Source organism: Ascidia mentula, chromosome 1, assembly GCF_947561715.1.
Source record: "Ascidia mentula chromosome 1, kaAscMent1.1, whole genome shotgun sequence".
Classification (NCBI taxonomy): Eukaryota; Metazoa; Chordata; class Ascidiacea; order Phlebobranchia; family Ascidiidae; genus Ascidia; species Ascidia mentula.
In genome coordinates, this window is record NC_138566.1 from 15,009,788 (window position 1) to 15,036,103 (window position 26,316).

At 37.5% G+C, this 26,316-nt stretch overlaps 1 protein-coding gene and 1 long non-coding RNA gene across 2 annotated transcripts; both read left to right on the plus strand.

The window, feature by feature from the left end:
* The first annotated feature begins 1,986 nt into the window (after positions 1 to 1,986).
* Positions 1,987 to 2,534, plus strand: LOC145892993 (uncharacterized). The gene is made up of 3 exons (XR_014401380.1): positions 1,987 to 2,092; positions 2,147 to 2,211; positions 2,436 to 2,534. It is a non-coding gene; the product is annotated as an uncharacterized LOC145892993 (long non-coding RNA).
* A 16,213-nt stretch (positions 2,535 to 18,747) lies between these two features.
* On the plus strand, positions 18,748 to 20,812 carry LOC145888408 (uncharacterized). Its single transcript, XM_082979150.1, has 8 exons — positions 18,748 to 18,949; positions 19,156 to 19,245; positions 19,346 to 19,426; positions 19,568 to 19,630; positions 19,869 to 20,041; positions 20,332 to 20,396; positions 20,518 to 20,612; positions 20,769 to 20,812. The coding sequence occupies exons 1-8, from the start codon at positions 18,748 to 18,750 to the stop codon at positions 20,810 to 20,812; spliced, it is 813 nt and encodes a 270-aa protein (XP_082835276.1).
* The last annotated feature ends 5,504 nt before the right edge of the window (positions 20,813 to 26,316 follow it).

Sequence of the window (26,316 nt, forward strand, 5' to 3'; positions counted from 1 at the left end):
ATACTCTTTGTATGTGTATTGTTCAATTGTTAATCAGCATCTTTAAAAAACATATGCCACTATATTGTGTGAAGGTTCCAAAACCCTAGCCAGTACAAACGCTTGGTCATCAAGTGAGGTGTATATGCCACTATGCTGTGCGAAGGTTGCAAAACCGTAGCCAGTGCAATCGCTTGGTCATCGAGTGAGGTGTATATGCCACTATGCTGTGCCAAGGTTGCAAAACCCTAGCCAGTGCAATCGCTTGGTCATCGAGTGAGGTGTGTATGCCACTCTGCTGTGTGAAGGTTGCAAAACCCTAGCCAGTGCAATCGCTTGGTCATCGAGTGAGGTGTATATGCCATTATGCTGTGCGAAGGCTTTATAACCCTTTTTTACAAAAACAACAAGAAATAAATCTGTTGGTTCTTTATTGGTGATATCTGAATAAAAACAACAATGTGAATGTCACACATGCATTTTGTGAATGTACTTCCAGTGTCTTCTTTTCTATGTCTGCAATATCACAACTGAAAGTTACTTACAACAAACCGCTTTACTTCATCATTCTGCAAGAAAATGTAATATAATGGTTTAAATGTATTCAAAGAATAGCTATTTCTAAAACTTACTTGGGCCTTTTTGGGGGGGCTGTGGTGGCTGGGGTGCCCAAGGCCCAGGTGCTGTACAAAACAGTTTATCATAATACTGCACTGGGTAAAATTCATTTTCCTTACTACATAGTTAAACCGTGTCACTACACACGGAAGATACACTGTCCACATAACGGGGGCATCGACGCAAACCAGATTATGACGTCACAATCGCATTTAACAATGGATGTCAAAACCTTTAGAGGGATTTTATTGATAAACGGAATCCAGGTTTTAATAAAAACACCTGTAAAAGTAAGACCGCACACAGAGAACACCAAGAACAACTGAAGAAACGCTGGCAGATATAGAAGGCGTATAATTCCTGAGGCTACACGCGCCCGTGTAAGTGTTGGGTTCGATCACCACAATGGACAAGGTTGTGCGTGCGTCAAATGTGCGTAAAGTGCGCTGTAGTCTGAAACGCGTCAACTGAACCGTGAATGTTTTGAAGAATATAATGTGGGTTGGGTCCAGATTTCAGTTATGGTGTAGCATGGAAGCATTAAATACTCTAATGTGGGTTGGGCCCAGATTTCAGTTATGGTGTAGTCTGGAAGCATTAAATACTCTAATGTGGGTTGGGCCCAGATTTCAGTTATGGTGTAGTCTGGAAGCATTAAATACTCTAATGTGGGTTGGGCCCAGATTTCAGTTATGGTGTAGTCTGGAAGCATTAAATACTCTAATGTGGGTTGGGCCCAGATTTCAGTGATGGTGTAGCGTGTAAGCATTAAATACTCTAATGTGGGTTGGGCCCAGATTTCAGTTATGGTGTAGCGTGTAAGCATTAAATACTCTAATGTGGGTTGGGTCCAGATTTCAGTTATGGTGTAGCGTGTAAGCATTAAATACTCTAATGTGGGTTGGGCCCAGATTTCGGTTATGGTGTAGCGTGGAAGCATTAAATACTCTAATGTGGTTTGGGCCTAGATTTCAGTTATGGTGTAGTCTGGAAGCATTAAATACTCTAATGTGGTTTGGGCCCAGATTTCAGTGATGGTGTAGCGTGGAAGCATTAAATACTCTAATGTGGGTTGGGCCCAGATTTCAGTTATGGTGTAGCGTGTAAGCATTAAATACTCTAATGTGGGTTGGGTCCAGATTTCGGTTATGGTGTAGCGTGGAAGCATTAAATACTCTAATGTGGGTTGGGCCCAGATTTCAGTTATGGTGTAGTCTGGAAGCATTAAATACTCTAATGTGGTTTGGGCCCAGATTTCAGTTATGGTGTAGCTTAATAACTATATACTCTGTGGGTTGGTATACGACTGGAACTATTATATTTTGGTTTTGCTTCGCTTACTTTGCACAAGCTCAGACCATCAGAATGAAGCATGTTGCCAATGTGTTTAGATCCATTAACATAATTTAGGTCATTCTATTTTGACTATGTTGGTTTCAACAAAAGACAAATGACATTTGAAGCGACAAGTCAAACAGAAGACACAAATCAAAAGGTTTGTTATGATTTTGTTAAAAAAAAACAATTTTAAATGCTACTTGATTTTCAGCTGAACATCTGCAATGCTTCTGTTGGAATATTACATCTGTGGAAATAAAGTATAATTTGAATAAGGTAAGAATTACTGTTAAGTCTTTAAAGTTCATTTTGTGTGGTCCTTTTTACTCCTTCCCAAAAATGAAATTATTTTATATCATACTATGGATATGGTAGTGTCTGTCGTCATACTACAAAATATTTTCACTTCGTATATTGTTTACATTGGATTTAAAAAATGGATATTCCTGTATGATTCTTGATTGATAAAACAAAATTGTAACAAAGCTTTAACACTGCAGATTCTGCAAAGATAGAAGCCACCCTAAATAAGCTGCAAGAAACCAGATACAAATTTCCAAACATATTTTTTACAAAGTTGAAATCTTTATAAAACACACTAATCTCCTGTTAAACAGCATTTGTGTTATATATATTGTTTTGTGTATGCTAATTGTGATGCAATAAACTGTTTCTGCCACTGCCAGACAATGCAAATTTAAATGAACTTCCTTTGGGCACAAACATTGCACTCTTTGTCACATGTCGCTACAGAAACGGTGCTATTTGTTTTGTAATCGATTTCTCTTTTTTATGGCGAACTAAGTGCACTTCAGGCTCTCCAAATAAATAATGTTTGCTTATATGTTGATGGACTGCATTTTTATGTTGTGTTTGAAAAATTCCTACCACTCCCAGGAGGGTTTTCCATGTGGTCGGTGGGATTTTTGATAACCCAGACGCCTCGCCAGTAGCCATATGAAACTGGGTTGAACAACATAATACGTGTTGAAGAAAACACAATACTTAAATAGTATGGTCTTAAAATCACTCTGCAGAAGTGTTACACCTCTCAGGTTGAAGCCTGATTGGTCAGTTTTACCATCGCAAGGTATGGTATGAAATTCACTCTGCGAAAGTGTTACACCTCTCAGGTTGAAGCCTGATTGGTCAGTTTTACCATCGCAAGGTATGGTATGAAATTCACTCTGCGAAAGTGTTACACCTCTCAGGTAGAGTCCCGATTGGTCAGGTTTACCATCACTCCAAGAGTGTTACACCCTTTGGGCCAAAACCCAAAAGGTACGGTATTACATTCACTTTGCAGAAGTGAAAAAACTAAAAAAATTGGGACATTGTGGTTGTTATGGTATAGTGAATAAATTTCATTTGGCTTGTGTTCTTATTTGTTTAACAGATTGTAATGTTGTTTGATTTGCAATGTGCACACAAAATATTTATCTTTTTTTGCTTGCTTCTCTGAAAAACCAACACACATGATGTGAAACCACTGTCCACATCGAGTGCACTCAATCCAAACTTTTTTCAGGGGATTGGCGCCTTCATCTCCACATACTTTACATGTCTCTATTTCATTTGTGCCTTGAAGACACTTGCCAGCAATTTCCCTTAACATTTCAAGTCTATAGCTGTAGGTACAAACATTTTGCACAAGTTTTTCTCCAGTTGCCAGCCATTTTGCATACATACATATCATCACTCCACAGCTTGATCCATCTGGCTGTTTTGTTCTGTGTGGTATTTCCACAGTATTAATTTTCCAACCAAACTTTGTTGCCATTAGACAATTCACCATAGCTTTTGCAGTTTGAACATTGCTGTCTGTTTTTACACAAGACATTGCTACTGGGTCTATGTACAGCATTTTTCGACCAGGGATGTCAACTACAAGCAAAACCCAGTGGAAGCCTGAAGAGTTCCAAGGTATAAACAGAGTTTGTTTCCCTTGCAAATTTATCCCTTCCCAAACTTTTTTAATTGAAGCTTTTCTTTGTAATATTTGAGCCACTGTCGAACAAACATAAAGTGTGTGTTGGTGCACACCAGTTAATCGCCACAAGTAGCTGTTAATGACTTCATCATAACCAACCAACATTAAATCTGCTGTGATGCTTTTTAAGCTCGCAAACTTCAGCTGGTGACAATGCATCATCCAGAGATTTTAACTCCAACAAAGAAATTGAATGAGGGCCGTTTTTTGAAATTGTACCAGAAGCTTTGTAACCGGTAACATGGGCTGTGGTGTTTTTTTGCATCATTGAGTGTTTGTTCCGAACAATATCCATACAAGCCTCACCAGAAGATTCATGTTGGTCACAGGCTTTTGCTGCCTGTGGGGTTGTTAATTTTACACTTTTCTTTGATCGAGGAAACAAAGTTGTTACTTGGTGCAGCGGCTGCATAAGGTTGGCAAATCGTCCAACCCGTGATGAAAATGGATTGGGCTTTGGTCGCTTGCGGGGCAACTCATCATGGACAGTATTTTCAGAAGGTGTTGTTTTTCGCTTCCTTTTCAATGACTTAAGTTCTGGAGGTTGAGTAATTCTAAACCCAGAATCGTATGAACATGCTTTAGAAAACTTAGCCACCATGGCATTGTCATCAGAAATGCCTTCATCCAAAACCTGCTTGGAACTGACATCATATGAAAGGTCTATCAAATGCTTCATTAAATCAATAAACTTTTGATGGCTTTGTTTGCGATCTGAGGTTTTGTTGTCAGTACTGCAGGTTTTGTCGTCAGTTACAATGTTTTCAGGTTGAGAAATTGATTGGTTTGTGGAGGAATTCTTGATGTCTTGTGTTTTGACCACAGTATCTGATTGGTCAGTTTTACCATCGCAAGGTATGGTATGAAATTCACTCTGCGAAAGTGTTACACCTCTCAGGTAGAGTCCCGATTGGTCAGGTTTACCATCACTCCAAGAGTGTTACACCCTTTGGGCCAAAACCCAAAAGGTACGGTATTACATTCACTTTGCAGAAGTGAAAAAACTAAAAAAATTGGGACATTGTGGTTGTTATGGTATAGTGAATAAATTTCATTTGGCTTGTGTTCTTATTTGTTTAACAGATTGTAATGTTGTTTGATTTGCAATGTGCACACAAAATATTTATCTTTTTTTGCTTGCTTCTCTGAAAAACCAACACACATGATGTGAAACCACTGTCCACATCGAGTGCACTCAATCCAAACTTTTTTCAGGGGATTGGCGCCTTCATCTCCACATACTTTACATGTCTCTATTTCATTTGTGCCTTGAAGACACTTGCCAGCAATTTCCCTTAACATTTCAAGTCTATAGCTGTAGGTACAAACATTTTGCACAAGTTTTTCTCCAGTTGCCAGCCATTTTGCATACATACATATCATCACTCCACAGCTTGATCCATCTGGCTGTTTTGTTCTGTGTGGTATTTCCACAGTATTAATTTTCCAACCAAACTTTGTTGCCATTAGACAATTCACCATAGCTTTTGCAGTTTGAACATTGCTGTCTGTTTTTACACAAGACATTGCTACTGGGTCTATGTACAGCATTTTTCGACCAGGGATGTCAACTACAAGCAAAACCCAGTGGAAGCCTGAAGAGTTCCAAGGTATAAACAGAGTTTGTTTCCCTTGCAAATTTATCCCTTCCCAAACTTTTTTAATTGAAGCTTTTCTTTGTAATATTTGAGCCACTGTCGAACAAACATAAAGTGTGTGTTGGTGCACACCAGTTAATCGCCACAAGTAGCTGTTAATGACTTCATCATAACCAACCAACATTAAATCTGCTGTGATGCTTTTTAAGCTCGCAAACTTCAGCTGGTGACAATGCATCATCCAGAGATTTTAACTCCAACAAAGAAATTGAATGAGGGCCGTTTTTTGAAATTGTACCAGAAGCTTTGTAACCGGTAACATGGGCTGTGGTGTTTTTTTGCATCATTGAGTGTTTGTTCCGAACAATATCCATACAAGCCTCACCAGAAGATTCATGTTGGTCACAGGCTTTTGCTGCCTGTGGGGTTGTTAATTTTACACTTTTCTTTGATCGAGGAAACAAAGTTGTTACTTGGTGCAGCGGCTGCATAAGGTTGGCAAATCGTCCAACCCGTGATGAAAATGGATTGGGCTTTGGTCGCTTGCGGGGCAACTCATCATGGACAGTATTTTCAGAAGGTGTTGTTTTTCGCTTCCTTTTCAATGACTTAAGTTCTGGAGGTTGAGTAATTCTAAACCCAGAATCGTATGAACATGCTTTAGAAAACTTAGCCACCATGGCATTGTCATCAGAAATGCCTTCATCCAAAACCTGCTTGGAACTGACATCATATGAAAGGTCTATCAAATGCTTCATTAAATCAATAAACTTTTGATGGCTTTGTTTGCGATCTGAGGTTTTGTTGTCAGTACTGCAGGTTTTGTCGTCAGTTACAATGTTTTCAGGTTGAGAAATTGATTGGTTTGTGGAGGAATTCTTGATGTCTTGTGTTTTGACCACAGTATCTGATTGGTCAGTTTTACCATCGCAAGGTATGGTATGAAATTCACTCTGCGAAAGTGTTACACCTCTCAGGTAGAGTCCCGATTGGTCAGGTTTACCATCACTCCAAGAGTGTTACACCCTTTGGGCCAAAACCCAAAAGGTACGGTATTACATTCACTTTGCAGAAGTGAAAAAACTAAAAAAATTGGGACATTGTGGTTGTTATGGTATAGTGAATAAATTTCATTTGGCTTGTGTTCTTATTTGTTTAACAGATTGTAATGTTGTTTGATTTGCAATGTGCACACAAAATATTTATCTTTTTTTGCTTGCTTCTCTGAAAAACCAACACACATGATGTGAAACCACTGTCCACATCGAGTGCACTCAATCCAAACTTTTTTCAGGGGATTGGCGCCTTCATCTCCACATACTTTACATGTCTCTATTTCATTTGTGCCTTGAAGACACTTGCCAGCAATTTCCCTTAACATTTCAAGTCTATAGCTGTAGGTACAAACATTTTGCACAAGTTTTTCTCCAGTTGCCAGCCATTTTGCATACATACATATCATCACTCCACAGCTTGATCCATCTGGCTGTTTTGTTCTGTGTGGTATTTCCACAGTATTAATTTTCCAACCAAACTTTGTTGCCATTAGACAATTCACCATAGCTTTTGCAGTTTGAACATTGCTGTCTGTTTTTACACAAGACATTGCTACTGGGTCTATGTACAGCATTTTTCGACCAGGGATGTCAACTACAAGCAAAACCCAGTGGAAGCCTGAAGAGTTCCAAGGTATAAACAGAGTTTGTTTCCCTTGCAAATTTATCCCTTCCCAAACTTTTTTAATTGAAGCTTTTCTTTGTAATATTTGAGCCACTGTCGAACAAACATAAAGTGTGTGTTGGTGCACACCAGTTAATCGCCACAAGTAGCTGTTAATGACTTCATCATAACCAACCAACATTAAATCTGCTGTGATGCTTTTTAAGCTCGCAAACTTCAGCTGGTGACAATGCATCATCCAGAGATTTTAACTCCAACAAAGAAATTGAATGAGGGCCGTTTTTTGAAATTGTACCAGAAGCTTTGTAACCGGTAACATGGGCTGTGGTGTTTTTTTGCATCATTGAGTGTTTGTTCCGAACAATATCCATACAAGCCTCACCAGAAGATTCATGTTGGTCACAGGCTTTTGCTGCCTGTGGGGTTGTTAATTTTACACTTTTCTTTGATCGAGGAAACAAAGTTGTTACTTGGTGCAGCGGCTGCATAAGGTTGGCAAATCGTCCAACCCGTGATGAAAATGGATTGGGCTTTGGTCGCTTGCGGGGCAACTCATCATGGACAGTATTTTCAGAAGGTGTTGTTTTTCGCTTCCTTTTCAATGACTTAAGTTCTGGAGGTTGAGTAATTCTAAACCCAGAATCGTATGAACATGCTTTAGAAAACTTAGCCACCATGGCATTGTCATCAGAAATGCCTTCATCCAAAACCTGCTTGGAACTGACATCATATGAAAGGTCTATCAAATGCTTCATTAAATCAATAAACTTTTGATGGCTTTGTTTGCGATCTGAGGTTTTGTTGTCAGTACTGCAGGTTTTGTCGTCAGTTACAATGTTTTCAGGTTGAGAAATTGATTGGTTTGTGGAGGAATTCTTGATGTCTTGTGTTTTGACCACAGTATCACAAACAGTTTCAGCTGACAATTTGTTCACAACAACCGGATCCAAAACCATGTAAACAGAATTGGAGTACCAATCTGGCAGACTATGCCATCCAACATCTGCATACTTGTTAAAAATTGCAAACATGTGTTTGCATGGTAAAAAATCATGACATGTACACTTTGGAAAATCTCTTTCGGTGCCAAATTTAATGGTGTATATTTCAGAAGAGGAACTGCTTAATACAGTGAACAAGTCCCCTTTTCTACATATAGAACTTGCCTGAATGTTTGTAGTTTCTCCGATACGTTTTATACAATGTTTTACCAATTTTCTTGGTCGGTTTCGAAGAAAGCTGGGAACCTCAGCGTTGTAACTTCTGTAATTGCCAGAAGATCTCATGTTTTGTTGTTTGTATCTGCTCAAAGTAAAATTTATTGATTAATTTTGATTGCATGTTCTTGCATATAACCATAAATGTTTTAGTGGAGGTACACTCACTTCTCATATGCATTTGGCAAAAATTCGTGGTGCAAAATTGTAATTAAGCCAGAAAGCGACTTGTCAGTCCGAAATCGCACATGGTATTCTTTTAAAACTCGGTTTTGTCTCCCAACACCATTGTTGGTGCAGATCAAAACCTTTAACTGGTCTGCTCGATAGAGCCACATTCCAACGCTAGAAAACGTGCATGAACAGAAGTCACATTTAACATATATGTTTTGTAAATACTCAAACCTCTTTATCCTTAAGCCAAATATTTGTGAAGCATTTTTGTAGTTTTGGGTTGTTTTCCCAAACTGAACTTGACTCAAATATCTACAGTGCATTGTTGCAGCTTTTTTCACATTCAGCGTTAGCAATTCCTCTCATAAATGTCAAAACTTTGTCCTTGTCTGGACCTACTTGGTTTTCAGATTTTTTAACCCATCTTTCCCATGCCTGTTCACGATGAAAATCGCAAATGAGGACACGGACATCTAGAAAATAGTTATTTTTACATATGTGGTACATGTACATTTGATGCAGAACTTTAACCTGCAAAAATGCACTCACCGTGTGATTTAATTAACGGGGACTTTAAAGTTAGTGCACATGACTTTTTGAATTGATGCAGCATATTTGTTGCTTCATGTTTGGATCCATACCACTAATAAATAAAAGCACAAATGAAATACTTCCATAATACAACAAAAACGTGTTCATGTGCCTGAACATAGAACTTTTATTACTACTTAACAGATTCTTAGACCAATTTGTGACAATGCAAGTTTCATTCTTTAATATTCACAGCGTAATAACTAACCTTCTCTAGAGTATTTGAGAATGTAAATTCCTTCTCACCGAATGCCACTTCATTTAGGACAAAAAATTTAATAATCTCTTAAGATATTGTTCAACATTGGTAAGATGTAAAACTTTTTTAAATCCTAAAAATTATTTTAATACTTGATTTGAGAATGTAAATTCCTTCTCACCGAATGCCACTTCATTTAGGATGCTAAATGAAGTGGCATTCGGTGAGAAGGAATTTACATTCTCAAAGCAAGTATTAAAATAATTTTTAGGATTTAAAAAAGTTTTACATCTTACCAATGTTGAACAATATCTTAAGAGATTATTAAATTTTTTGGCATCGAAATTGCCGAGACTCATGAGAGTCAACAACATCTTTCAAAAGACTGAAACTTCTTTTACAAAAAAAACATCTCTTCGCACAAAATCAATTTGATTTTTAGCAGAACAGAACCTAAATAAACAATAAATACAAATGGCCACTACAAATAAACCAAATTAAAGTAATTTCTATTTTACACATAAAGCTTCCAGGCTACACCATAACTGAAATCTTGTCCCAACCCACATTCCAGTATTTAATGCTTCCATGCTACACCACAACTGAAATCTTGTCCCAACCCACATTAAAGTATATTAATACTTCCAGACTACACCATAACTGAAATCTGGGCCCAAACCACATTAGAGTATTTAATGCTTCCAGACTACACCCTAACTGAAATCTGGGCCCAACCCACATTAGAGTATAGAGTATTTAATGCCTCCAGACTACACCATAACTGAAATCTAGGCCCAACCCACATTAGAGTATTTAATGCTTCCACGCTACACCATAACTGAAATCTGGGCCCAACCCACATTAGAGTATTTAATGCTTCCAGACTACACCCTAACTGAAATCTGGGCCCAACCCACATTAGAGTATTTAATGCTTCCACGCTACACCATACCTGAAATCTGGGCCCAAGGCCCAACCCACATTAGAGTATTTAATGCTTGCAGACTACACCATAACTGAAATCTAGGCCCAACCCACATTAGAGTATTTAATGCTTCCACGCTACACCATAACTGAAATCTGGACCCAACCCACATTAGAGTATTTAATGCTTCCAGACTACACCATAACTGAAATCTAGGCCCAACCCACATTAGAGTATTTAATGCTTCCAGACTACACCATAACTGAAATCTGGGCCCAACCCACATTAGAGTATTTAATGCTTCCACGCTACACCATAACTGAAATCTACGCCCAACCCACATTAGAGTATTTAATGCTTCCACGCTACACCATACCTGAAATCTGGGCCCAAGGCCCAACCCACATTAGAGTATTTAATGCTTCCACACTACACCATGCCTGAAATCTGGGCCCAAGGCCCAACCCACATTAGAGTATTTAATGCTTCCAGACTACACCATAACTGAAATCTAGGCCCAACCCACATTAGAGTATTTAATGCTTCCACGTTACACCATAACTGAAATCTACGCCCAACCCACATTAGAGTATTTAATGCTTCCACGCTACATCATAACTGAAATCTGGGCCCAACCCACATTATATTCTTCAAAACATTCACGGTTCAGTTGACGCGTTTCAGACTACAGCGCACTTTACGCACATTTGACGCACGCACAACCTTGTCCATTGTTAAATGCAATTGTGACGTCATAATCTGGTTTGCGTCGATGCCCCCGTTATGTGGTCAGTGTATCTTCCACTACACACAGCCTTTTAATATAAAACCGCAGCAATCACATTTGTGAAGTAACAGTTGGACGACAGTGACGTAGTGATTGTGACGCACCCCAGGAGTTGGTGCTATATTAGCCGACCGGGTTCTAGTGTTTTCCACTTGCATTTGTGTATATACCTGTCTTAGAAAAGGAAATATTTGTGGAAAACTGGAATACACATAGAATTCGATACCAAAAAGACACCGATCTCCCTGATGGTGTTCCTGATCACATTTATAACTTTCCGGAAAAATACGGGCTTGAAAAATTTGGTGAGGCAACAATCAATGTTTTGGATTTCCTTACTATCTGCAGGCTTGACTGTAAGTGAACAACAACTAAAAGAAGTTGCTGAGTTATCAGGAGTACTGGATGTTCCCACAGATTATTTACTTTCCCGCCAGCGGGATTTACTACAAACTTACATACCCAATCCTGAAAAGTTGCATGCGTCAGATTGCACAGATGCATACTTATTCTTAAAGGAAAATTTTGTTTCTCATTTAAACAGAGATCCTTTGTGTTTTTAAACTTTGTACAAGGTTGCATTGAACTATATTGAGTTATTTGCTACCAACAGTGTTTTTTTTAATATGACCAATGGTTGCGACTGATTGCTAAATGCAAACATTATCTTTTGTATTGTCTCAACTGACTGTGCTAATACAGTATTGCCTAACTCATATTGCGAGTATCAATCATATTCTACCACTATCAGATCATATTGTACCACTAACAGATGGGTCGAAGGAATGACATGATTTAATTCGTTGAAAATGAGAGAGTGAACATTGAATAATATATTGCATAAGTTGGTCTGAAACATGCAAGTACAAAATATATTTACATGGGTAATTGGGTATGACATTGAAGTTGGCCTTCTTGGTTGATAATGGAATAGCAAGAAAGGGAACATGCTACAAACTAGGATAAATATAGTCTTTAGACAATGAATAATGTACACAATGAGGCAGTGGTTTCATGCAAGGTCACTCACAGGCAAAAAGTACTAGTTGTGTTGTACCAACAAATATGCTGTCATGTGAGGTAAAAACACTATATACAAGCTAATACCAAACTAACTAATCATACCTTACAGTTAACAAATTTGTTTTAGTACCAAAAATACTAATTAGGTTTAAAAAAACACTGAAACTGAAGATGACAGGATTTGAGTGAGTACAAAGAAGTTCCATGATAATTGTAAATGCTACAACAAAAAGTGAAGACAAATCGAAGAATCATTTTACATTAGACAAATTCAGGAGCCTACAAAAATCATTACACCATGCTGATCTATAAAATTTGAAATTGCTACTTTTGAGAAGTTTCCAGTGCAAAACAAACAAGCTCCATTTTCATCTGTTTGTTCAAGTGATGCAATCTCTGGGTCAGTGTACACTACTGTTCCACCTTGAATGTCAGTCAAAAGAAGCTGCTGACCAGACTGTTGATAGCTGTAATGAGCAAAGCTGCAAGCTTTTTGGCAGGCAATTAATTGCTTGTTGCGACATTTGGCAGGCAATTAATTGCTTGTTGCGACATACAGTACCATCATTTGATGTGTACTTATGAAAGTTTTCAGAAATGTACTCTTCCAAAGTGACAAACTGTTCATCTTTTTCACAAATCTTACCCAAGAAATTTTTGTGTATGATGGCACGTATCCAAAACTACAAGTCGGCAAGCCTTTTACTGTTTGAGCAAGTTGTGCTGCAAAATTCGCTGCTAGCATATGGGACTGCACAATCTTACGGGTGTGTTCTTCAGGAGTTTGATTTGTTTCCTTTATTGCTTCTATAGTGGCAGGCAGATACTTTTTTGAACCCAAGTTCCGGGCAAAATGTCACTTGGAGAATGAACTTTAAAAGCTTTTCTGAAGCCACCTTCACTAAAACTATTTTTTCCAACTTGAATATCAACTTCCTTTTCCGTACTCCACATAAAATTGGAAATATGGAATTCTGGTACCGTATTTTACGGACCATAAAGCGCACCCGATTATAAGGCGCACTGTCAATAAATTGCTTTGATTAGTTTTTTGTTCATACATAAGGCGCACCGGGCTATAGAACGCAACGTATTTTAAGGAGTATGGGTTACCGTATAAAGCTCATTAAACAAAAACTTGTTACGTAATAAATGTAAGCAAGTCACAATAGTATAAATATCACAGTTGCTAGTTGCTTTTACCGTAGTTTATTGTGTAAGACGGTGGTTTATTTATAATAGTATCAGTACTGGTTTAGAGTGTAGGCAATAAAGCACTACTTGATCCATACATTAGGCGCACCGGCTTATAAGGCGCACGATCAATTTATGAGGAAAAAAAAGGATTTAAGTTGCGCCTTATGGTCCGTAAAATACGGTAGTTTAATTCTAGTGGTGGTTGCTTCCATTGCACAATCTAATTTTATCATATCTAATACTGAGAGGCTTTTTGGAATGATATATTCACTTTTCACACATGGTTTAGGGTTATTTGTAGCCCCACTTACTATTTTCCTTCTTTTCATGCTTGGTAACTCTACACTGTCATTTGTTGACAAGTTTAAAACTTCATCATCATCATTGCAGGACAACTTTGTTTGCTTGCAAATTGCTCTTATGTGTAGAACTCGAAAATTAGGAAGTGGATTCAACAATATACATGAAGGACCTTGATCTTCCAAGGAAAAATGTCTGTTACAAGCCACTTTAATGTTTTCAATGGTGATTTCGTCGAACAAGTAAGGAACAAATTCCAGAGCTCCAATCTTGGAATATTTTTGGGCTTTTCCCGAAACTTCAGGGCTACATCTTTGTACTGTTAAACATTTTTTTCCACAAAAGTTAATTGAATGCGATAAAAAAACGTTATTTTTTGGTAATGTTAGATTATCAACACCACCTGCAGTATGTAAACAGAAAGAATTTATTGAAATAACTCCCAGCACAGCAACATTACTCCGAATCGAATGATATGAAGGCAGTGGTGTCATATGAGCTGCAGCATAAAGTATATGCAGTTAAATAACAGTTACGACACTCTGCTAGTCCTATGGTAATGTTACAAACTGGAAACAGTGTAAAAAGTAAAACAAAACATACTTTTTGGAGGCCCCACCCTGTCTTCTTGGTGCATGTTTCAAAAACTCCCCAATTTCCTTTTCGATTTGTTTCAGGTTAGATGATGTACTTTTGAGACAAGCTTCTGTAAGGACACAGCAACACATGTGTTACACATAAAAAAACGACAACTTCAAACATAAATACATGTTTCAGTGTAGGGTTTTAATAATACCATTATCAGGTGTTGCACACAAATGAATTTTTGAATGATTTTTCCAATAAGTTGGTTTCCACTTCATCTAATGTTTCAAGGGGATTGTTAAAATACTGGAAATCTGTGGTTTCATCTGTTTCCTTGCTTTTTAGTAAAACTGTGACACATTTTATCTCTTCCTTGATTTGTTTCGTGTCTTTTATAATTGTTTGAAACATTGCAACTGTACATAAAAATGTGAATGAGACAATATAAGCAACATTAAATTCAAATGACATTCTGTAGGTTCTTGTCCCTCAGCTTGGCCATTTTGCTCTGCACAACACAAAACAGAATTACTCATAAATATACCTTTTTAGATTGTTGATGTACAAGCTTCCCAGCAGACACACGACGTCAAATCAAAGTCGAAATGCGGTCACGACGTCGATTCGACAAATTTTGATTTTCGGTCTTCGCCTGTCCAAAATATCTACTTCATTCAGACGTCCAATATTAGTACATCTCAGACCAAAATTCAGGGTCCATGTTCATACGTCTTTTAGACATACATATTTGGTGGAAATACTGACCAAAGTAACATGTCCAATTTTCGGGCATTATTGTACGTCGTATGGCGGTCTAAATAGCAACGGTTTTCCGTCGGTCAGAGAGTTTCATAATTTCGACGTTCAGCGACGTGGCTTTACTCGTCGAATATCGACGTTCGCATGTAGTTACTTACAGTACGTCCAAAAACAGTCCCGATTTGGTATATTTTTAGTCAGTCATTGAAGAACTATTGATCGACGTACATAGACGTTGAAATCCTATCTGATTATGGACGTCAATATTTGTTCATCTTCTGTACGTCGCGAAACAGTCCATTTTTTGTGCGTTTTCCGTCGGCCAAACAAAAACTAGCTATCGACGTCCAAAGACGTAGAAACCCTAATTTTGTAGTTTTTTTAATAAAATTTTGACAATCAATTAGATTATCGACAAAATTTCCAGTTTCAACGTTAAGTTATGTATTGATTTTTCAAACAACTTTTCTGACTTACAGCATGTTTGAAAAGACCAGTGGCGCAGTGTTTATTTTTGCGAATTTAATAAATTTATTAAAACGCAGTCTAACTTCCGACGGCCCTTGCTACCGCAGTTACTCACTTTGACTCCTCAACTATGTGCACTGGTGAAATCTTGTTGACAGATACAGTGACAAAACCATTGAACGAAACTTTGCTGGAAGAACTAACAAACTGGGGCGGCATGATGAGAAGTTCCTCGTTCGTTAAACTACCGAGCTCGCTAAAACAGACATTAGCGAGGCGTTTACGAGCGAGGACCTCGGTACGGAAAATGGTATGCCGAGCACATCTCGTTGCGTCAATTTTCAGGAGAAAGGGACCTTTGCGTCGCCTTAAGTCCCATGTTTCTGAATGCGAGTTGCGTAATTTGCCATATATTGCGCATATGTGGTATAGAATATTGAATTTACCCCACATTTTTTTGTTCGTTTACATTATTTAGGTAAGTTTACGACATTATGAGACCGAAATCCCATATCAAATTGTTGCTTTGGTTTTAGGCTTAACAGTTGAGCAAATATCTCAACATTGTACTGATCAATCTCATTTTTAATTGTTGTAAAAAATTTTAAATTAAATTACAATTTTTCCACACATTGCGAGTTATTTAAATCATTTACACGCCGGAAACCTACAACAGGTATAAAAATATTCATAGTCTCCCGATTAATATTGTCAAAATTTTTAAAAATGCACAAGTTGAGAAATATCGTCAGAAACTTCACAATTGGCTATATTGTATTTACATAGACGTTATGAAAAACAACCCATGCAAAATTGACACTAATATATACTCGAATGGTGTGGTTCTCTCGATCGTTTTCACAACGATGATTATTTTTGTAAAAATATGTTGTTTTGCTGTTAAATACCCTATATTTTAAAGCTTTTGCAAATCTTCACAAAAATATCAAAACATACTGATATTGCAAATGCAGGCAAGCAAAATTAAACTATTACCCCCAAGTGAAACATATCCCATGAATACTTGGTTATTTTTGGCCTATTTTTATAACAAGTAATTGCAAAATATGCTGCCAAAATGCAGTTTTTCGACAAAAATGAGTTTAGCGAGTGGTCTGAGATCCTCGTTAGTCAGCGAGGAACTTAACGAGAATCGCTTAGCGAGAACGCGGCTCGTCATACCAAAAGTTGCGTTAGCGAGGTTTTGCGTCAATAGCGAGCTCGCTAAACTTAGCGAGGTGTGCTCATCATGCCGCCCCTGGTCTATTAAATATAATATCACAGGTGGAGCTGCAACTTCATTGATACTCCAAAAGATGCAAGAACATTACTACGAACACCCAGGACAGTCGATACAAAGCAAATATGTGGAGGTGATTGTATTTACTTAGGTCTAAAATGTGGCCCTAAAAAATTTTTGAATGACCAGTGGTTTTCAAGTAATGAAAAAATTTGGTTGAAAATTGGTGTTGATGGTGTCCCTCTTTCAAATCGACTAACTGTCAACTTTGGCCTATATTGTGTATGGTAAGCGGTTTGAAACCATTTGTTGTTTCATTATTTGTTGGAAACAAAAAACCAACTCCTGTTGCTGAATTTTTGAAAGATTTTCTGACGGAATATAAACAATTAAAAACAACTGGATTTGAGCATAAAGGTAATAAATATGATGTTGAAATTATAGCCTTTGTTTGTGATGCACCAGCTAGAGCATTTTTAAAATGTATAAAAAACCACAATTCGTACTATGCTTGTGAGCGCTGTACCATAAAAGGCTCATGGAATGGTAGAGTGGTTTTCAATGAACAAAAAGCTTATCCCACTAGGTGTGATGATGAATTTAATCATTGTCTGTTTCTCCACTGATTGATTGCAGCATTTCCTGTGTTAATGGATTTTGTTTAGACTACATGCATTTGGTTTGTCTTGGTGTAATGCGCCGGATTCTTGTATTTTTCAAAAAAGGTCCAAAGTGTTGCAGACTTTCATCTCTTCAGTTAAATCAAATATCTGACAAGTTAATAATGCTCAATGGCAAACTTCCCAGAGAATTCGCACGGCAGCCTCGATCTTTATTGTATTTAGACCGATGGAAAGCAACCGAATTTCGGCAATTTTTGTTATATACAGGGGCAATTGTTCTAAAAGGAATTGTCAAACGCAATACTTATGTTCATTTTATGTCACTGTCAGTTGCAATATCCATTTTAGTAAATCCCAACAGTGAAAGCCGAAGTAAATTGCTGCCATATGCCAACAGCCTTTGCAACTATTTTGTAGACATGTGTAAAAAGATATATGGTGATACATTTACTGTCTATAATGTTCATTGCTTACGTCATTTAAGTGATGATGTGAAATATTTTAAATCCCCTTTGGATGATTTTTCTGCCTTTCATTTTGAGAATCATTTGCGTACCCTAAAAAAGTTTGTTCGAAATTGCAAAAATCCGGCTGTACAAATATTTAATCCAATTTCTGAAATTGACAATGCTACTCTAATCCAACATGGTTTTGCTTCATTTTCATGTGTATCTGCAACACTAAAAGATGGGTGTTTTTCTCTTAGAAATGGTAACTTTGCAATTGTTAGAGAAGTTAACCCGTCCGGTTTTCTTTGTAGTATTCTTTCATCAAGTGAAGTGGCTTCATATTTTTTGCAGCCATGTGATTCGAGACTTTTGAACATTTATTTTGCAAGGTGCCTGGATTCAAAAAACATTCGAAATTTAAAAAGATGTGATTTAAAGTGCAAGATGGTTTGTCTTCCTTGTGCAAATGGCTATGTTCTAGCCCCATTAATTCATTTTAACTAGAAACCTAAGTAAATCTAAAGATGAGTCTGCAATGGAGCCGTGCTGTGTGGCTGGAAGGTTCGATTGAAGAGGAGTATGTGATTCCTTCTGTTTGGATCAAGAATCAAACCGTCTTTTGGCCTCCAGTTGGGAGCAATCCTGTGAAACTCATGAAAACTCTTGAGGCTCCGGGATCTGACTGGCGAAAGTTTCCGCTTGTAAAGATAAAAACAACATCAGTTGTCTGATTATAGTGGTAGAAATTCCCTATGTATGTGTGAACTCACACACCAGAGTTTCTTAACACAATATGACCCGTGAAATGTCTGAGCTTCTGTAGCTCAATCGGAAGAGCGATGGGCCTGGTTAGCCCAGGGTTGTGAATTCAAACCTCACTGGGAGCTTGAATTTTCAGATCTTGCTCTGACTTGTCAGGAGAAAGTGGCTGATCCAGCTAGGCTGCAATGCCTGGGCTGCTAAGCCTGTAAACCTAATAATAAAGTTGTATGTATACATTAATAAATATGTTTCGATTGTTTCTGACTGCAATCATTTCAGACCTTGGAAGTAGTTGCGAACAGTATGGTGAAACCACTGAAATAGAACAATCTTCCGAATCAGAAGAGGAAGTTCTTCCCCCATCTCGAAAAAGAAAACGAAAACAATTTTCAGATTGTATCATGGGAGATATGCCATTACCGCAAGAAAAAAGAAATGCAAGAAGTGGTAAAGATTTTGAAGTTCCTGAATCATTTACTTTCTTGTTAAACTATATTGTGTTATAATGTAGAAACATTTTATCTGTTGTAACAATATTTGTCAATGTTGACCATTTGGGTTAAGGTTGCAGATTTGCTTTACTCCTTTTTTTGTCTGGCAACAAGATTTGCTGTCAGTATAAATACTTGCCAAATATGCATTGTCTTTTAAAGAACAAAGCGATTCTGATAATTCAGAACTTGAGTTGGTTCCTAATGTGCCTGTGTGTGAGATGAACAACCTCAGTTTCAAAACATCGCAAGGTGTGTGATGCTTGCATTTTATTTTTTAAAGCCTAAGCAGGTTGTGTCCATTATACATAATAGTTGACCAACATCATATATTTATGCATGGTACCCCCAGAACTTGAATCTGACGACACTGAAGAATTAACAAGTGCTCCAAATGAACTGTGCGAATCACCTATTGCAAATACCCACCAAGGTTCGTAGCAATAGTGTATATTGTCTTGTGTGTGTTGTGATCATAAAAATATATTTTGACAGAAAATACATATACTGGTTAGTGTGTTGCTTTAGTTCAATGAGAGGAGTTACTTCCAAGTTAAACCATTTTCTTTTATAGATATCAATATAACTCCCAACAGCTCGATTGGAGAACACACTAAAACTGCTTTGTCACAGCTTCGTAAGTTTGAATTTAATAATTATATTAATCATTTGCATAGTTTTGTTATTTGGTTGCCAAAATCTAAAATGTTTGACACTGTTTTTTTAATTAGTGTAAACCGCATTTGTTATTGTTTACAATTTCATGGCTATTTTTATTTGTACTGATTTGCATTTTTAAATGTAAATTGCTTTTATGTTTTAATGAATGTATTTTGCTAAGCTGTGAGGATTAATCAGAGTATGATGTTGCTCAGGATTTCAAAAAAAGGTATTCAAACTACTACAAAATTTGACTGAAAAAGTTGACATGATAGGAAAACAACAGCTTCCAAAAAATGACCCGTTTCACCTCATTCAAATTGATAGTTTGGAAATGCTGAAAACTCTGGATTTTAAAATAGAGAATGAAAACCAACAAACCATGCTGGTAAGAACTTATATGTGTGTGATTGCAAGTGTATATTGGAGAGATAACAATTAAATTCCAATTTTTATGAAGCTGCATTTCTACTTCAGTGTTCCAGTAATACCAACTATTATATTGAAAAGCAAAGCCTGTTCTAATCTAATCAAAATGCATTTTGTGTGTTTGTTGCGATACACTAGCTTTTTATAGATAGGCTGAACAGTTGGTAAAATGCGGTCTGGACCGAATCTTAAAAAATTGAAATCCTTATGTACATCAAAAGCAACATGTTTATATTGATTTTTTTTTAGAAACAACAATTAAAGCTAATTGGAGGGACAACAGCACGGAATAACGTTAATAAAATTTTGAACAGGTAATCATAATTTAAATTTTTTTTGTGACAGGTTAAAAAGTTATTGAAATTGCGTTGCTTGAAAAGTAGCAGTAGTGTGTATGTGGAGTAGACATTTTACCATGGTAACCTTCTTTTTTAGGATGTTTACGACTGCTCTGATGACTAACATGAACATGCAAGGAGGGCATGGAAAAATAGCATTTACCAAATCTCCATTATTTAAAGTTGTACTTGGTGAGTTTTGTGTGCTTCTTGTGTCTTAATATTTATCTGTCCCCTTCCTGGGGACATATAGTTTGTACTTGTTGTTGCCTTGGGGTTGCTTCAGGGGGGAAAAATGATTATGGAAAAGATATTTTGTTATCCTAAAGAACTGTTTGCTAGTTACAGAAGCAGTGAGGGAATTGTATCCCGATCTAAAAGAAATTGATTAAAGGAGGTCGCCTGTCCTCCAGCCCAAGCACCTCTGCGTAAATTTTTCCAAACCTTTCTTTGCGTTCTTTTCTTTTTATTAAACTTGTTTTCAGCTTAACATCGTGGGCTATTTTACGCCTTATGCAGGCTAAAAATGTACGTCGTCAGGCAGAAACAGGCGTATGTTAGATGCGAATTTACAACCAAATATCGACGCAACGAACATATTTGGACGTCAATAGACCGTCCTGCTAACCACGTCTGATTAGGGCCAGGTTTTGACGTCTTTTGAATTTGCACTTTCTACCAAAAACTGTACCAGATTTCGACCATTGGTAAAAAAGGAACATATTTGCACGTCAATAGACCGTCCCGCTAACCACGTCTGATTAGGGTCAGGTTTCGACGTCTTTTGAATTTGCACTTTCTTCCTAAAACTTTACCAGATTTCGACCATTGGTCGGGACTACAATTTGACCATTGTTCAAGGATGAAAATAATCTTTTTCTTGGGTTCACTTCTATGAAAACATATTAAATATGTGTATATTTCACTGCTTGAAAGATGCAAATCAATATCACTTGCACAATCACAACAAAAAAAGTAGTGTCCTATATTTTTTGGGGCAAATTTGTCACCAATGTTGCCCAAACAATAAATACAAGGCGACAATACCACTGAAGTTCCTACAAACACACACTCAATCTGTGCAGCCCCAGGGACAGGAATAACCTTAAAAGAAGGATTCGAAACTCCCTGGTACGACCTTGATACAGTGTCTACGCCAACAAGCAAAGTCCTGAATACACAAATGATAGTGTATCAGGAGTCGGAAGCGAAGAATTTGATGGCAACCAGTTACAACTCGTCAACAAATACATGGCGATCCCATACACCATGTCAGCAGATATAATTGTCAAAAACCGCAAATGAGTACTTGTACCACTTGGTACAGAATAACATGTACCGTACCATATTATTATCGTATATATTTTATGTTCATGTTTTTGCATGATTTTATTTTGAGTTATTGTATCACATTAAACAGATAGTAGAAAACTTTGTTAACATTAGAGAAAATGAGCTGCCACCAGAGTTTACGAAAAGAAAACGACGGGAATGTCTGTTCCAATGGGAACGCTACACCGCAGAACGCGAGAGAGAGCGGACGCAGCCGCCGATGGGCATTTACCTCCGAATGTATGTTCGAGAAAAGCATTGTCGAGACCCCAACACTCGTAATATACGTAGGACCGCGGGAGAACGGAGCATCGAATGTGCCTCATCGACATGGGGTAATTTGTTCGAAGCCTGCGAGGCCAGGGCAGGCATGTACCCCACTCTCAAAAGCCAGCATACTCAAAAAGCTCCGCGAAGTCGGTATACTCCTGACGTACCTGGCCCCAGTCGAGGATATGGCAGACTGGCTAAAATATGCCTGGAAAGGAAACATCGAGCTAATCCCGATACCTTTAAAGCAGACAATTAAACACAGCCGAGGGAGCGAAGCGAAATCCACACATTATGAAGAAATCGCAAAAGAAGTGTCTAAATCCTTCACAAGCAAACCAAGAAGCACTGTTTATAAAGGATTTCTCCTACCCTGATCTTTTAGCCAATTACGGCAGAAAAAGAAAAATGTTTGCGAGGGTAGCAGAAAAAATGAGCAAGAAGATCGCAAACGAAATGGAAGTAGAAGAAGCCTTTAGAGTATTCCATTTAATCATTGACGAATCGGCCAACATACAGTGGGACGGGAAAATCCTCACGAAAGAGGATTTAAAAATCGTGATGATACAGGCAGCACTTGAGGCCCGCGATACCGTGACCGACGGTATATTGCGGGCACCTCATGTGCTGCTTCACGGAGCAGCAGGCAAGGGAAAGACCCTACTCGGACAATTATTGTTTCCACCAGAGGTGGCGAGTATATTGACGAATGACTCCAGTTGAGTAGGGCAAATGGCGCTTAGATTTAAGCATAAGATCCTAAAGATCGACGATGCAGGGGAGGCATTCTTTGGTTCTGGTCAGCGCTGTCAAATACATGTATCAGTGCAGAATCAGTTAAACTTACACAAAAAACGGTTTGCGGTAGCCGTCTTGGTTTACATTAAGCTCTATCTGTGACAACTTGCGTTGAGATTTGATCAGCAGGTAAAAATAGGCTAATCCGCTTCAACACTAGCTGCACTTAAAAAATGTACCTGTGGCCCGTAGTCCTAAAGTTATTTGAACTATAGTTTATCCTGTAGCATGAATTTCCAAAGCACTGTTAAACAAATGGAAGCGATAAATTGATTTGTTCGTTGCTCCTCTACCCACTTTGCAAACAGAATTAAGGAAACACAACGTACTATTCGCAGGAAAAAATATTTATTGCCCTAAATTAAACAGGATTTTTTCAAGTTGTGCAAAGCACCCAGTCATCTCGTCCATACAAAACTATAAATTTTATTTAGTTTAATGACTCACTAAAATCGGTTTCAACCTTCATTTTATTTAGTTATTATGGCTCAATAAGATATTTTGTTTGTCCATATCTATGTTTTTTGCTTTAATTTACTTGCGCTTTTATGCCATTTTTTAGTCCTTGTCTGTACCTAAACACAACACTATGATTTTATGGGTGCCTGACTTGTACTATGTTTCCATGTCGCGAGTTTTGCCCATGTATTTGGGCCATGTGACCAAATATGGAAGTGACGCAAATGACGCAGGCCGAGTACTTGGCCAAAACGGCTGAATTTTTGGGCCATCAAAATAGGTGGTCCTTAACTGACTTTGGCCAAGTAATTTTTCGGCCATGTAATGACTGCTGCAGGGTTTAGTAGTTTTTTGCGCAGTAAACAGCAGCTTTTTCGATTAATTTAACGCGCGTTTTGCACGGTGTTTAAATGAATGTCCTCAGTTACTTACAGCCTCCGTTAATCGCTTTTATTGTGAATATATTTCTTTTTTGATTGGTAGCAAGGGGCGTTTTATTACTTTGCAAGTGGATTATATAGGCCTTTCTCATCCTTTTATGCATGGATGTTATGTTGAACTGCAGTTTTAAATGTAACATTTTGATGGTAAGTTTTGTGCATAAATTTAACTTAGAAAGTGGACAAGAGTGCTGTGGATGCATTGACAACCATATGAAAGTTTTTGCATGTTCATGCAATATACGGTATTACAAATTGGTGAACACAATAGCTTTTCCACATTCTAGATAACTGCATCAGATTAGGTACTTAATAGCTTTGGAGATAAAACACATAGAATGATTTTTTTGTGTCATTTCCCCAGATCCACAGCTAGCACAATGACCAACGGTTGTTGAAATACACTTATTAATTAGTTATGCAAGAAAATGAGCTAGAAAATAGTTCTGGAAGTCAAAGTTCATTTAAATTGTTGAACATGCTACATTTCCATTACCCTTGTGAAGATGCACAAACACTCTTAAAAAAGCACCAGGATTAGAAGTTGTGGCCTGACAAGCAAGGACTGTGACAACATGTTCTGACCATTTTGTTTATTTTTTTTTGCAATAAAGCTTTGCTCATTCAACAAATCAACAAGTAAAGGACAATGTAAAACATTCATAATTTTGTCCAGTTTTGCACTTGTATGGCAGTAATCATCTCTCTCCAGTGATTCTCAAATATCTGTAAGATTGACAGTGCTTGTTTTTTTCATTATTAGTAATAAAAGTCAAGTTAAACATACCTCTTGTGTTGTTTGGAAGAAGTTTGCCAATCTGTTTTCAAGGTTGAACCATGGTTATTGTACTATGCACAAAATTGGAAAAAAACTAATTAAAAGTGCGGAAAGACACTAAAACAACTGCCACACAGTTCGAATCCAACTTTTTTGAGACACAAGCGTCCGATAGAGACGATTTGTCAGGTTTTCGCACTTTCAAAAACCCCGCGACACGATCAGTGAAGGGCGAAAAATTGTCACGCTTGAATGCGTACGCGACATGGAAACACGACCTGTTTTAGGACCAAAACGTAAAACATGGACCAAACATTTTGGGCTAAGCCAAATCGCGACATGGAAACATAGTATTGATAACCTTTAATGGTTTTATCAGTGCGTGCATCATCAGCGTAATGGTTATTTTATAACAAAGAAACATTACCATAGCACCATTACTGCCTGCAAACAGAATGGTCATATTCATGACAACCTCCTCCCCTATTAATTGAACATCTTCGCCATCCTCACAAAATAGGACTTCTTTATGGTGGCTGCAATACTGTAAAAGTTTTCTGTAAATGAAATTCTTGTATACATGAAAATTGAGTAATTGAATTTGTGTGCGTTTGTAATACAACAGCAAGGAAAATTATTGAGCTACCAGAGGTGTAACACACACAATATCGCACCCAATTTGAATTGCATTTTGGTTTTCAATGAAAGACTGTCATATCTTTTATAATGAGAAGGCTTTTTTAAAGTAACATCTTTTTGGCATGCCAGTCATATGCAGGGTGTCCATGCGTTTATATGGAAACTTCCTCTTTCTGCCAATGGCCTCGGCTGAAAATAGAATTCATCAGGTGTATTAAGTGTAAATAAGGCAATTAAAAATTACATTAAACAGAATATATTAATATTTTAATGCATACAACCAAAATTCGTTTATTTGTGATATGTACATATTGAAAGCCCTGCAAAAGTATATATTTAACTTACAATACTATCTCTTGAACTGCAAACAATGCAACTCAATAAAGAAATAAAAGGTAATTCGCACCAGAAGGGCTGTTTAGAACCTTTTCTGAAACTCCTCATCTTTACGAACATACTGCTCACCATTCTTGGGACCAAAAAAAATTATCACACCTCCATTCGCAGTTATCCCTCAAACTTCAACTCCCAACAATCCTAAAATATTACACTGCAACAAATATAACTTTGGAGAAAAACATGTCAAAAAAGATTGAAAGTAATTGACTTATTACTATGTTGCCATGTCGCGATTGGGCTTAACTTTATAGTTTTGGTTAATTTATAAAAATGGAGAAACTGATAATGCCGTCCGAGCTGTCCAAAGATAGCTTTGTTGGGATTTTAATATACAATAGAAAACAACACTAACCCCGTTTACATGACGGTTTAAGACGGCTTCGAAGCTGACTCGCCGATCCGACTCTCTCGTTTTCGGCGAAGAGAAAAAGGCAAGCGTCTTAAGCCGTCTCGGCCTTCGATCTAACGCGGAGAGCGGTTTACGGGACAGCTTAAAGCGACTAAGTCAGCTTAACGCATTGCAAAGTAGTTAACAAGGGGCGAGTGTCTTTAATGTAATTTTTGTTTAGTATTTCATGAGTTACAAGTGTGTAGGATAATGAATGTAGCATAGTATAGTGAAATTGCTATGAGTATAAAAAACATATAAGGTGTTGAAGAGTAAATAACAAGGAAGATACGCCAAATTTTTATACACTTGTTGATTTAGACAACGTAGCTAGGAAAACATTATAGTTCACCGTTTAACTGCTAGACTTTCTGGCGCCTGCCAGATGTAAGG